Below are 15,067 nucleotides of genomic sequence, written 5' to 3' on the forward strand. Positions count from 1 at the left end.
AAACCATTAGCTAACTGTAGTTGAAAGTGTTAAGCGATGTGTCCTGGTGTCCTCACTCACTTGCACTGGAATCGCGTTTCAGTGTGTGTGTGTGTGTGTGTGTGTGTGCGGTTGTGTGTGTGTGGTTATGTGGGTGTGTGTGAGTATATGCGAGTGTGTGTGTGTTTATGTGTGGTTGTGTGTGTGTGGTTATGTGGGTGTGTGTGTGTGAGTATATGCGAGTGAGTGTGTGTGTGTGTGTGTGTGTGTGTGTGTGTGTATGTATGTATATGTATGCATGTATGTTTTAATGTTCATATGGGCACACATAGTACTGCTTAAAGAGGGACTTGTCTATCCTTTATTGCTGACTAACTCTGTTGATTAATTGTTTACCAGCATTGAAGTTTCAAACAAATCCTGAACCTCATATTTTGAATAACTGTAAAAAGACCCAATGACTCCAACCAAATACAGGTTGCAGTCATCCTTAGACCTAAAGTCATTTGATTAATGTCGCATAGAAATGTATTCAGATTAAATTCGACCTTGATTTGAGGCTTGACCTGGTGTTATAACCAGGTCTTGGGGCGCATGGAGCCAACAACATATATTAGAACAGGATGCAGATTAAGTCATAGGCAAGAGGGTTGTAAGGAATACAAGTATGGTGGCTGCTGTGTCAGTGGTGGTGGGGATTCTCATTAAAATCTCAATTAAACACAAACATTCCTAAAGACCTATGGTTCGGTGCCAGACTAATTTGTTTCCACATAGATAAACAGACATCTCACAGTATAACTTACAAATGGCCCAATTAAAAAAAATATTCCCTATTCCCCATCTCAAAAAAATAATAAAAATAAATAAATGTCTTGAAAATAAATTACTAATAAAAAAATAAAGAAAGTGCATATCCATAAGAGCGTGACTATCTGCTCCAAAATGTCCGCTTAAATTCAGTGTCATTTCCCTCCTAACATTTGTTCTGTTAGTTCCTAATTGCACCATCAATTACTCACAATAAAAAGGTTCCCTTGGGGAGGTAATTTAGCATCTTGTCATAATTAATAACCAAGCCGTGTAATCACTTTTTCTCACTCTTTGCTTCAACTATTGATCAGCCAAACACTACTTTTGCAAGGCTGCCTGAGCGCCAGTTTATTAGATGCCTTTTGTTTGGTGGGGCATTAAACTACCATCTGCTGGGTATGCTCCAAGGGTTCATGAAAACCCTCAACAGTAAACCTAACATCACTGTAAAAAACACACAACATGGACACACATCTATACTCCCTCGCTGCTGTCACCTGCGTCCACAGCTAACAGCTGGGTTACAACTGCAAACATCTGCTCACATATTGGCGGTGCAGAGCAGGCCAAAGTGAGAAGTTCTCCCCGACCTTTAAAATGTGCATTAAATATACGATGCATCACTTAGTGTTAGAGAATATTTGGTATTCTACTAGAAGGTGTGCTCAGAAATTGTAAGCTGTATGGAAAGCATTTTTGACCTACAGTATGTGGAAAGGACAAACAATACTGATATGGGAGTTTAGTGTTGCTAGCTTTATTTTCCTTCTCTTTTGAAGTAGGTGTTATTTCAATTTCACAATGAAACAAATGTTCGAGTGGGACTAACATCTTTTGAGTGGTGTCCTATTTTTCTAAATGTGGATTGTGGACGTTCTGACAATCTTCAAATAGTTTTGCATTTTAATCTTCCACTAATCTTAGAAAGTAATATAATCACAGTTAGCTTCTACTGCTACAAATTGTAAGTTTCTCCTATGTCTGCCACCCTCTTGAGCTACAGTGAGTCAGCAACACTGTTTATGTGCCTGCCCTTCCACCCCTCTCTGTCTCAGTCTCCTTCCCTTTTCCCCTGTCTGCTTCTTTCTCTGTGGTTGCGATACCCTGAGTCAGTAAAGCTACAAGAACAAACCCAATGTTCTGCCCTTTCTGTTGGCCTTACGTCTAAAGAGACTGGAACCAACAGGCACCTCTGACCACTCTGTATTCCCAACACCACAAGCTGTTCACAGTGACCTCAGAACACACTAGGTCAGGACACTGGCAGTCATCCATGTGTACCCAGGACAACACTGCATTTTCGGGAAAACTCATCTTTATTAGTGTTGCTATTTATTTATTTTTAATTGGGAGAGTGTATCCTAGCTCTTGTTTTTAAAAGGTCAATCAAAACTAGAAAAAACTAATGCATTTAAAAGTTGCAACTTAAAGGGTTGGGTCAGCGATTCTGGAGAATTCATAATATGAATATCTCCTCACTATCGGCTACCTGTCCTAATACGTAGGCTCTATCTTAGGCTCTGTAAACAGTTATGTAAACATATGATATGTAAACAAAGTTGGCCCACGGTAGCTAGCAACTTTTACAGAGCCTAGGCTGTGTATTGACACCGGCATTTTTGTTCAGCACACACAACGTACGGACCGGTCTTATTTTGACAAAAAAGTGATTTTGTCAACAAGCCTTCTCCAGACTTACTGACTCCACCTTTTCTGATTTTCAAAATTTGATTATAGAATATTGTATTGCTTTTTAAAATGTTATTTCAGTAATATCAACAAGGGAATACATGGATTTGAAACAGCCTCAGGCTTGGCAATACTATTATTTGTCAAAAGAAAAAAGGTCCACCCTTACAAACTGGTCAATTACAACTGCTCAGCTCCATGTCACATCTAATCATTAACAAATATTAGCATCCATTTCAGACGCCTGCGGGAGTCAATATGTTAGCTTAATGCGGGTTTAAACTGTGTTTGCAGCAAAGTAATTGCTGTGTATAACTGGGGGCAGGTAATAAGGCTGGCTGGCAGTGTTGGGGACCGAGAAAAAAAAAGTATAAAAAAGTTAGAGAAAAAAAACAAAAAGAAACCTGGATCAGTACTGCTTTCGAGTTGGCCAATGCGGCCCTCTGGGAAATCAAGTCTGTAGTCCTCGACACTCAGAAGGGCATAGAGATGTGGTGGCAGGGACGTGTGTGTGTGTGTGTGTGTGTGTGTGTGTGTGTGTGTGTGTGTGTCTGTGTGTGTGGAAGGGTAAATGCTATAGTCAAAATCCACTGTTATACTCAGGATTAACAACCCGACACTGGAGCCCTGTAACAGACATGCTCCGAACACAGCAGACGTAAAAAAAAAGAAAAAAACACAACAAATGAAAGATTGATGATGCAAAAAAAGGCAATGAGGGTGGGCTGTCGCTGAGATTAGCCACACTGACACTAGTATTAAGAGGAGAAAGATACCTCCCTTGTGCTAGTTCTATGGGGTACTAGAGAAGATATACAGAGGACAAGGGTTTAGAGTCTAAAGAGTACCTATAGAGCTGTCAGTATTTGGGCAGTGTTATCCGGTGTATAACAGGGCATAGCAGCCACATATACAAATACAGCTAAAAATTATTCTGGTGTGTCTTTACCAGAAAGCTCTGTGCATGTGGTCTTGTTTGTATTCAGACCAGCAAGCAGACATAGTTTATGCGCACAAATGAAAAGAGAACGGTTTGGTAGAGTAGTGATTTAAAACAGAGGACCGAGGAGGTGAATACAAATTTATTTTTGTTCAGTGAGAAAAATATTTTTGTTTTTCCTTTTTTACGGAACAACTTAAACCACAGATCAGTACTGGGAAACATTTAGCAATCAAACACCGCTTGTTGTTTTGGTTTTTAATTCTAATTGACAGATGTAAATAATATTGTGCAAAAAAACAGATTCCGACCCCTCTCATGACTTCCCTTCTCGTAATCATCTGTTCTGAATTTCAGTTATCCCTGATGAGAAATTGGTGAAAAGTTGCATTCTCTGTGGGAAATAATTGTATTAACAGGAGCACTGGATTGTACACTTGATATCAATTCCATTTGATTTTGTCTGCCTGTTGATTTACAGGAGTAATAATTGTAATTTACCTTTTACCTTTGGACTTGAGATGGATGTAATAAGTGATTAATGGAGTTAAACTTAAATTAAGGATAATAAATAAGTACCGCTAACTTTGGGTTTTAAAGGTGTCGTCTGTATAAAGGCCGTTTCAGACGGAACGCGTTTGTCGCCCCTGGCAATGCATTCTCAATGGAGAGGCGAGCGGGCAGAGAGAAGGCGCGGCGTTCTGTCAGGCGGCACGACAAGCGGGCGCACTCCCGTGGAACTGTCGCTTCCGTGCTCGTCGAACGCTTGCGCGCGCTCGTAGGAGCCGTTGGAAAAGTTGAGAACTGTTTATCTTTTTGTCGCGGCGGTTGAAAAATCACAATCGCGCTCGTCCGCCCGTCACGTCACACGGAGAGCGCAAAGTGAAGCCGCGGTGCCAGGCGACAACGCGAGCGGAATGTCGCCTACCGTCTGAAACGGCCTTAAGGCGCGTTGTCAAAAACATATTTCGGTCAAAATCAGTGAATATCCCCTCACGGTCCATTACCTGTCTGTAATGTGTGTGTGCTGAACACAAAGCTATGGTGGGCCCAATGTGTACATACCCTTTTTTCTACATTACCAGTTTACAGGGCCTAGGCTGTGTATTTACACCAGATTTTTTTCAGCACATACACAATACGAAAAGGTAGCAGGACTTGAAGGAATATTCACTTATTTTGACAAAAACTGAATTTGTCAACAAGCGTTCTCTAGAATTGTTGCAAAGTACTGTTTTTTTCTGAAATGGGAAGTTAGTTATGCATACTAAATGTATGGTAGTACGCATCCTAGGCTCTGTAAACGGGTATGTAAACAAACAATATGTAAACAAAGTTGGCCCACCGTAGCTACCGTTTACAGAGCCTAGGCTTCGTATTAACACTGGGACTTTTGTTCAGTACACACATATCACAGACAGTTCTGATTTTGACAAAAAGTGATTTTGTCAACAAGCCTTCTCCAGACTCACTGACTCCACCTTTAACTGATCTGATATTCCCAATTACACACGACTTTGACTATTGCTGTGTGTGTAAGGGCATGGCTCACCATCGCAGCCTCGATCCACCTGGCCCACCCTGTGGAGTGCATCCGCGATCAGGTCAGGGAGTCTCCCGTTCAGGTCAATGGAGGCCAGGCAGCCCTGGTACCCGTCCCGGGATGCAATCAGCTTGGGCAGATTGCTGTACATGTTTTTGATCACGCCACCGATGTACAGCTCCCCTGCAAAAACACACATTGAAAACCACCTGTGAGAAAATGAAGGATTTCACATTAACAGTCTATAAATAAATGTGGAATAACTCTAAGAACTGGCGAATTGAAATTAATATATGCACAGAACTCATTTTGTTTGAGCCTGTTTGTCCTATTTAAACGAAGCACATTGCAAATTAAAACTCGACAAATAGGCTGGAGTTACACGTCACGTGTGGCCGTTTTCTGTAGAACCTTTGTAGAACCACTTTTTAATGATGAAGCAAATTCATTCACGTTCTAATTTACATTAACATGCAAACATGAACTTCAAAGTACTCAATGTATATAGAGCACAGTGTCGCATACACAGGCCACGGTACTGTCTGTGCTTGTTTTGTGACCTCTTCCTGATTCCTCTACTTAATAATATCAAATGTCTCCTTAGTGTTGCTGTTGTCGAATGATACAGGCACTAAGAAAACATGTTTTGATGATTGCACGGTTCAAAGAAGTAGCTTAGGGTCGACACAAATAGACTGTACAGCATCGAGCCTGCAGCGTTGAGAATGGCATCTGATGCTTAGAGTGATTTATTCCGTGAGCGTGTCTGTCCACATACACTGGGATCTTCGGGGACAAGAACAGAATATTCACATTTTCAGCATTTTTTTTCGGGCAGAATTTGTGAATCCTCAGCTAGATGGCAAAGCTGAGCTTGGGGTTTGTTCTAAGCGCTTGTGCACAATTAAGGTCTCTTTATATTACCACATAAAAGGGGAAATATCCATCCTCTTTTAAGCCCAATTATTTCTCTCTATTTCTCTATCCCTCTCTTTCTCCCTCAGCACCTCTTGTTCAATAGAAGTGTGAGGAAAATGCCAAGTGAAATTATGAAAAGCACAAAGAGAGGCCCTTTGATGTAAGTGCATATGAATAAACACAGGGTTTTTGAAACGCTTCAGGCATTTCACATCATCAACACTCCTACATTGTGCTTTATCATTAAGCGGGCATATAATGAACAGCAAGCAAAAATCTTTCACACAAGGGATGACATTCGGTTGCGGGGACAGGGATCATCGTCGGGAAAACATTCTTAGTGATATAAACATAAAAAAGTGATGTCATTTTCACAGGGGAAAAAAACGGAACTTTAGCAAACCCAGAGAAGCAATGAGCCACAAGGTCAATTATATGTGGACTTAGGGTGTATTCACACATGGAAAGTCCGTTAGTTCACTTGCTTTGGTCCAGACCAAATAGAATTTGGATTTTTTTGTTTGGTGTGGTCCACTTTCATATTGCCCCTTTTGCAAGTGAACCAGCATTACGAAGCAAAACCACACGTGATCTAAGGTCATTCATTCATTGGACAGACATTCTGGGGTGGAGAGAAGCAGGAAGAACGAAGTAAAAACTGCGAATTTATCATTGATATAATATGGAGTTAAAAATAATAAAAATGCCTACATCTAGCCTATAAATAAAGAAGAAAAAAATCTAATTATTGTTGTTTCATATGTTTATAATATGTAGCCCTATGACAATGCCACGTTATGTGGCTTCTAGCCTACGATGTGAAACATCATTTTTACTGTATTTTTGCTGCTGGACGCGCGACTCGCGTGAAGAATAGGCTCAAACTGAAACACAGCTGATTAAGCTGTGTATCAGCTGGGTGTCAGTTCGGCGCAGTTCAGCACCAAACTGACACGGGGACAGTATTGACGGTCCCGTTGGGAAGAACAATAAAAACACACACTTCATGCAAAGCGCAGCGTGAACCTGTTGGCACTGTAGGCTACGGGAGACGCTCCTCTCCATCTGATCGCTGATCCGCACGCATCATTATCAAATGTAATATTTTCGCTCGGGGCTCCCGGTCAAACCACAACTAATCTTCCTAACAATGGCGACAACAACACTTTCCCATAATGTGAAGCTGATGGCGATTTATTAAAAAAGAAAAGAAAGAAAAGGCGCAGTGCTTCCTGCAATTGAGTCGGATCGAGTCCGGCCAAATTCACACCACAAACGAACTGCAGCAGAGTGCGTTTTGAAGCGCATCGAGACTACCTCTTCAGCTGGGTCTCGGAGCGTTTGTTTGGTCCGCCCCCGAGTGCGATTGCTGTATTCACACCTGTCTGAAAGATGCGCACCGAAGGTGGAAGTGCACCTGAGTTCGTTTCAACCGAACTAAACACAGCATGTGTGAATACACCCTTAGTGTAAAGAAATGAGTCAATGATGTTTGCCAACTTCTCCTTAGAATTAATGAGCACTTGACACTTCATATTTCCCAAGCTGGGGGCTCCCGGGCATTATAATCAATATAACAAATTCATTAGCTGTCCGACTGCTGAGTGATCTGCGCAAATCGTGGGCAGTAAGAACCATTTAGCAAATATGAAATTATCGGTGTGGAGCTAATCTCAAAAGATCAAACAAAAGTGCATTTCCTGCAGGAGTCCAATCGTACTGTTTGGGATTCCACCGGCTGACAGCATAAACTGGAGTAAACAAGACCAAGTGCCAGATGTACTGTACAAATGAGTCATGCAAGTTATGTTTTTTTTTCACTGTAGTAAAGACTACAGAGAATGCATAAATATGCAGCACACACATACACACAGTCACACACACCCACTCACTCAGAGAACTGGGCTCTCATTGTTGTTCATTCCGTAGTGGGTTACTTAAATTTGAATTACAGATTTATTTTTGGGTAAAGTTTTTGAATTCCTTATTCATTTGGTTTGTTCCTGAGCATACATAACAGCTTAACTAGCATGTTTACAACTGTGACATGTCAACAGTGTTGCTATTGGAATGTTTGTTATGGCGGTTTCAGTTACTGACATCTAAAAGCTGCTCGCAACCATGTTCACGGGAGAGAAATTCACATTGTCATACCCGACACCAATCCAAGTGGACCTGCATACATTTGTTCAAGCATCTGAGTGTTCCAAACCAAACTTTTTTGTGTGTAATATTTTTCTTTTTATGCAGTAGAACAATTCAGGGTACCCCTCTGTTTACATACTGGTTTACAGAACCTAGGCTGAATACTAACAAAAGATTTTTTTTCAGAGCACAGGTAGCAGACCATTATGACATTAGTTGATTTTGACAAGAAGTGTTTTTTCTCAACAAATCTTCTCCAGAATCGCTGACTACCCCTTTAAGTAAGGTTTCATTTTCAACCTTAGGTAAGTAGCTATTTATTACTAACAATGTACAAATGCTAACCTGAATGGTAACATCATTTAAAAATGAAGTTAGTTAAGAATGATATAACACACACATTTTCATGTGTCAATTATATGGATGGGACATATTTATTCATATGTTATACCAATGATAATGTGAAACAAGATATGTTTTTCTACCATTTAAAGAATGTGATCTCAATACACAGTATTTGGGGGACTGAATCTAGCATTTGCAGGTTAAAACGATGAGTGACCACTTTCCTCTCAGCCATAAACTGTGTCCCAGCAGTGATGAATGCCTGGTGTTGCTGAAGAGCTCACAGCCCTCCACAATACAGGGCCAATTACAGTGTTACAGACAACTCCACAGACCAGACCACCTCTACATCGCTACGGTGACCATAATGACCTCTCAGGGGCCGTTTGGAGGGAGTTAGAATGAAAAGAAGAAGGGGGCCCTGGAAAAGCATATTGACTTTAACATGTACGCCGGTCAATCGGGCTTTTTAAGTGAAAAAATGGATCTCTGCAATGGTTTAAATGTGTCTTGCAAGGTGTGAAAACCTCATACAAGCAGTTTTAAAGCTCTGTAAATGTGATCTATGAGTCCTTGGAGAATTGTGTGGTTGACCTCAGGAACTGTGACGGCCATTTGTAACTTTTTCTTTGATTTCTATAGCAGAAAGGACCACGCAGACAGAGCAATATTAGTGATTAGTTTTGTACACTGCAAGTTTGCTTTCATAGAGGAGCAATGTGCGGTATTTGCATCCCTTGGTCATTATTTGGTCAGAAAAAAAAAACATGCCACTATCCAAAAACCTCATAGCTCCAATTTCACTGTTTTCATTATGTTGAGTTATCTATGAGGGGAACTGATTTCATGGTAGGAAAAAACCCTTGGCACTCATTCCAAACGAACACATAGGGTTTAATGTCTGAACATAAAGTTGATGAAGTTTTGGGATTTTTATTCTGTGGGAAAAGTTTGCTTTATTTGATTTTTTTAAGGTGGAGTGTTTAAATCCAAAATACAGTGGTCAGTACACTGTGTCAAACTCTGACGAGACTTGTGTTTCATTCTTGCCCCCGTAATTGGCTCCCAAGTGAAGCGATGGCATGTATTGCAGTGGTAGGCCCACGTCTTGCACACTATTGAGCTATATTTTATTCATATCCAATCGCTAAGATAAGTTTGATAATGAGAACAGGCCGTGAATGCACAATTGTTGGGTCTCATCTCTCTAAACAATATTACGCTCTCCCGCTCGCCAACTCCCTGGCGAACACAAAGCAGACCATTAAATGCTGTTAACAATCTGTGCTTCCCTGAGTCTAGAGTGCTCACTCTCTCTCTCTCTCTCTCCCTCCCTCTGTTACTTGTGGTTGTTTCGCCCTCATGCTGGTTCTGATTGGAAAAGAATGATTGCAGATGAGAAACAAGCAAACATGCCAAAACACACATACACCCATACACATACACCCATACACACACACCCATACACACACACACACACACACACACACACACACACACACACACACACACACACACACACACACACACACACACACACACACACACACACACACACACACACACACACACACACACACACACACAAACAAACACACATAGCTATATGCTATGGGCTGTGCAAATGAATGAGTGTTAGTCAGTGGCGCTGATTTTCATAGGCAATGCTGGGACAATGGCAGCCAGCAGGGAGCTGCAAGGGCTGCGTGATAGCCAATTACAGAGGCGCTCCAATCTGCAGACGCCACAACAAGACGATTGGTGCACATACAAAATGTTGATGCTGCTTGTGCCATAATTGCTGGTGCCAAATTATAAGTTGTATAATCATGTGGTGTCCTGTTTTGTGTGTGTGTGTATGTGTGTGTTTGCGCCTGTGTACATATGTTTATCTGAAAACAAACGGTATAGCAAGAGATGTTTTGAATTTTGCAAGGGGAAAAAAAAGAGGGAGGCCACCAAAGCTATAATTATTTAATGCTGTAGTGACATTTCTTCACTAACAGGTGCATGGTCGCTCGCTAGATCCCATTTATATTGTAAGCACAGGTGATGTAATACATTTCTCTCCACTGGCTCTCTCCCTTTCCCTTTCTCTCTCAAATAGGCAGCTTAGGGAGGAAGACCGTTTCAGTAAACTCAGTATTTGGTAAATAATGAGTGAAAATGCCAGCATACCATCAAGACAATAAAAGTTAATTTATATCACAAATAATAAAAAATCTACTCATCAATATAAAATCCTGTTTTTTATGACTTAGGTTGTACACACAATGATTAATTAGCCTGTCTCACATGACTATTGAGAATGACTAGCTCAGCCATTCTCAGTAGTTGTGTGAGACAGGCTAATGTATCTATGCTAATTCATCTAATGTTCGATTTCCTTCAACATGCACACATTACCATGTTTGCATTGCAGCAAGTCAATCACTTCATACCTGACATAACTCATTATATGGAGCCACCATGAAATACCCCATGTATACACCATGGGTGCATATCTATATTGAATTTCTCATTTCCTAAACCAAAATGGTTAATTAAATATGCAACTGTGCCACAATGACAGCATTCAATTGACCCAAACACAATAATGTTGGTCTGTGAATCCTCCAGAGAGGGGGCAGCAATGTGTGCCTTTGCCTTTGCTGGGAGACATTTTGTGAAAGATTGTAATGTTACACAGACAGGCTCCATTACACACTTCTATGCTTCCATTCTCCCTCTATGAAATGTCACTCGGTATTCAGTGTCCTTTCGCTTTGCCTCGGCTGCACTTTCTCCATTCTGCTGCACTTGAGTTTTTTCTTCTTCTTTTTTTTTGGTTCACTTTGCTCGGTCACTATCTTTTACCCTCTCCATTTTCCTCAAATTTGTTTCCATCTCCCCAAACCTTCATTTACCTCTCTCACTCATGGCGCTCACGATATCCTCATGTTGTATTTCTTCATCTCCTCCTCCTTGCCCTCTCTTGTCATCCCTCACTTGATTCTACCTTAAACCATGGCTAGCGCAAATGACAGGACAGGCCAGCTGTTCAAGGGCTGTTGTATGCGTTATAAGTTTAGTTTTCATTGCACCTGTTAAAAGGGGCATACATTGAATGAAATCATTTCTTGGTCCCCTCTACAACAGTACAAGGATGACTTCTACTACAGCAAAGTCTCCCACAAACTCCTTATAGAGACTGCACTGACCTCCATCTCCATAAGGTAACACACTAACTATGCTTACATATACAACTATACTACCTTTAAGTGTTCTCTCAACTGGACCCCCATGGTGGCCTCTGTCATAGTTGGCAGAAATCATATTAAGGCTCAGTGTTTCCCCCAGCAAATGTCTTAGTCAAGGTGGTCACTGCCCCAGGTCATGGGAGGCGTGGCGCGAGGCAACGCAAATTTGGGGGTATTTTGCTCAAAGATGCCAATGCGCAGTAAATAAATAAACAACTGTTAATTTGAATACAAAAATACAACAGACACTGACCTTACAGTTGTGCAATTTTGTTTGCTATGTGCAGGTACAAATTATGTTAGCACACTCATGCCTATGGCTAGGTTCACCTCGTCTGCACGCACGCACGCACGCACGCACGCACGCACGCACGCACGCACGCACGCACACGCACACACACACACACACACACACACACACACACACACACACACACACACACACACACACACATCGTTATTGATGAATGAGAGGGTGATCCTTATTTCGTAATTACGAGATCCTGAGTGTGCTAACGGCTACATTAGCTGTGAAACTTTTTTTATTTGGTGAATGCTCAGCGCCACCGTAGCAGCATGCTGTTTAGTTGAAATAATAAATACAATGTGTTTTCCCCTTAAAATTACTAAATGCATTTCAAAGACAGTAACAGTGTGGCACTTCTGTAAACACATACTGAAACGTGGCTGGGCCATCACTCTCATGCATTCATCAGACTTTTCTCTGCGCTGTCTGAGCTGATAGATAGGTTGTGTTGCCACGGTGATGTGGAGTCTTAAACTGTTCTAGCTTTGCAGAGCACTTCTTTCTGTTCAGCTAAATATCCCCGTAGAACTAGCCTGGCTCCGCCCGCCTACTTCCGACCAAATTTCATTTTGCCTTCAATGAAGTACGATGGTCTGGTTGGACCAGGCTACCGTAGAACAGCGCTGCGTTTATTATCGCCACCAGTTAAATGTCGGTTTGCTTCCGCTCGTTTAACTCTCCCGCGTGCATGCCGAAGTTGCGCGCGGTGCGGTACGGTCGCGCGCGCAAAGCCGCAGACACAGAGCAGCTGATAGAGACACGCTTGGAGACACATGCTTTTTACCGCAAATTGCGGCCTTTCGCGCAGTTATGACCATGCACAAGTACACATCGCGCTTGCTAGTAGTATCAATATACGTAAAAACACAAATTAACAGTTTGTAAAATTCCGTAAACTAGCTGTGTAGGCCTCTTAGCTAGCTAGGTTGACATTTTAGTTGCATTGTTGCATTAATAGGCACGTGAATTTAAGTTTGAGTAAACTTTGTCCAAAACAGGTCAAAAAGCATACAAACATGAATCAAAATGTTTTCCAAACAATAACCTACATTAATTGTGCAGCAGAAAAAAAAAAAAAAAAAAGTAAATTCATTTTTTTTTTTTTTTTGGGTCGGTTGGTAGTCAAGGCGGAGGGCTGGCGTTGCTATGGCGGCCGCCTTAGCTATAAAGCGGTGGGGGAAACACTGAATACGCATACGGAAGGAGCCTTCTGTCCGTACTCTGCGTACTTCTGCACGTATCCTGCAAGCTTGCAGATGCGTACCAAACGGACAGAACGGAGCATTAGGCCTACTACCGAAAATCACGGGGGGCACATAGCCAACAGTTCACTTACTGTACATTTGTTTACAAACACAAACGAAAGACATAATACTTTAGAAAATGTCTTAACTTTTGAGGAGAGGTTTTTGTGAGTTGGTACGAAATTACATACACATTTATCTATCTATGAAGTTACACGGCCGGGGCACAGAGACATACAACTACAACAGAGCAGCATGAGCGGGGATCGCACGGGGATGAATGTCAGATAGACAGGAGGCTGACGGCAGCAATAGAGAAGTGATGTCCTCACAGACCCCGCTGTCTATAATACAGCCTCTAGTTTAGCCTCTTCCATCGCTACGGTAGTAGGCCTATATCGCTAAAGCTGTTTCTTCCATGGACCTATTATAAAATATTTATTCCAGTTGATTCACTGTTTGACTCTTCTTCTTCTTCCTATTTGAGTAACTTTTTACTCTGAACGGCGCTGCTGCCCACTAGTGGTTGATTTGTTAAATGACGATTCCAACATAAAGGACACATGGAAGTATGAGGGCAGTGACGGATATAACGTTGTAAACGTACGTCTCTATTTACGCACGGAATTGGAGCATAAATGAGCCTTTAGAGGAACGCAGCTCTTTAACTCTATCTCTGTTATCCCACTCAGCAGGGGGAATTATTGGAAGTTGGGCCCCTTTCAGGTATAAGTACAGGCCAAACAATGACACCCTATGGATTTACGACTGATGTGGGATAAAGCCAGCCCCGATCGCTCTTAAATAAACCTACAACTGACTGCAGTAGATTTTTTTGAAAAAAAAAAAAAACTAATCTAAGGGGCAATGTGTAGGGTACTAGAATCAAAACAGCATGGTAGCAATGCCACTTATACTTACTGGTGTTAGGCAATCAAAGTACATTTACACTTCTCAACCTTTTATGCCCTTTTGTTTTCATGGATGGTCATTTAATTAAGTCTTTGTATGTATGAGCTTTGTTTTGTTTGCCTTTTCTTACATAGGCTACACATGTTACCATTGTTTGTTGTTAAAATGTTATAACTATCTAAACAACGCTAACACTATACATGTGACCTTAAAACTGATGTAGTTAGCTGGTTCATTTTTCAAGCTTTTAACATTGTTACATAGTTTTTGAGAATAATTTTAGCAGAGACTACTGAGCAGAAAATATATTGTGCACACACACACACACACACACACACACACACACACACACACACACACACACACACACACACACACACACACACACACACACACACACACACAGTAAATAAGAGGCCCTGTCTCTATCCAGGCCTCCACCTCTGGTGAAGAAGCTGGCTTTTGATGAAAGGAAGAGATGAGGCAGGAGAGAGGAAAAGGGAGGGTGGGAAAATGGCCAAAAGCTCTGAGTAATGCCATTGTAAATTGTAATGTAAGACAGGTCAGTGGGAGAAAAAAAGCCGAAACGCACTGCTCTAGCAGCACTCCAGCTACCTAGCCCATCATTTATTGAGAGAGCACTGACACTGAGCAGAAAAATAGAGGGGATAGAGAAGGACATGGGAGGGAAAATGAATCCCGAGGGGAGGGTGAGCTGAGGCTGTATAGCACTGTGTGTGGAGAACTTCTACATTTAGGCCAATTTGTATCAGTGACTAGTCATGGCATTTTGCCATATGGATCAATACACTATTTTAATTGAGTTAAAAACAAAAGTTACGTTACACCTCTTCAATCATATATGCTACACATCTCACTTTAAAATGTGCATCTATCATTACCACCACATAAAGAAAGTTAATTGAAAACCATTAACATGGAATATATGATTATCAATGGTGCTCATGGCATTATGATATCAAACTGTGCTGA

The 15,067-nt window shown here is 41.4% G+C and overlaps 1 protein-coding gene across 1 annotated transcript in view; it reads right to left on the bottom strand.

The window, feature by feature from the left end:
* Positions 1-15,067, bottom strand: part of nrxn2b (neurexin 2b) — a 580,176-nt gene that overhangs the window by 283,701 nt on the left and 281,408 nt on the right. The window contains exon 14 of the mRNA XM_080051970.1: positions 4,974-5,147. Coding sequence (XP_079908096.1) covers positions 4,974-5,147 — 174 coding nt within the window. The remainder of the gene's footprint in view (positions 1-4,973; positions 5,148-15,067) is intronic.

This window comes from Ammodytes marinus (genome assembly GCF_949987685.1).
Source record: "Ammodytes marinus genome assembly, chromosome: 23".
In the NCBI taxonomy this organism is placed as follows: Eukaryota; Metazoa; Chordata; class Actinopteri; order Uranoscopiformes; family Ammodytidae; genus Ammodytes; species Ammodytes marinus.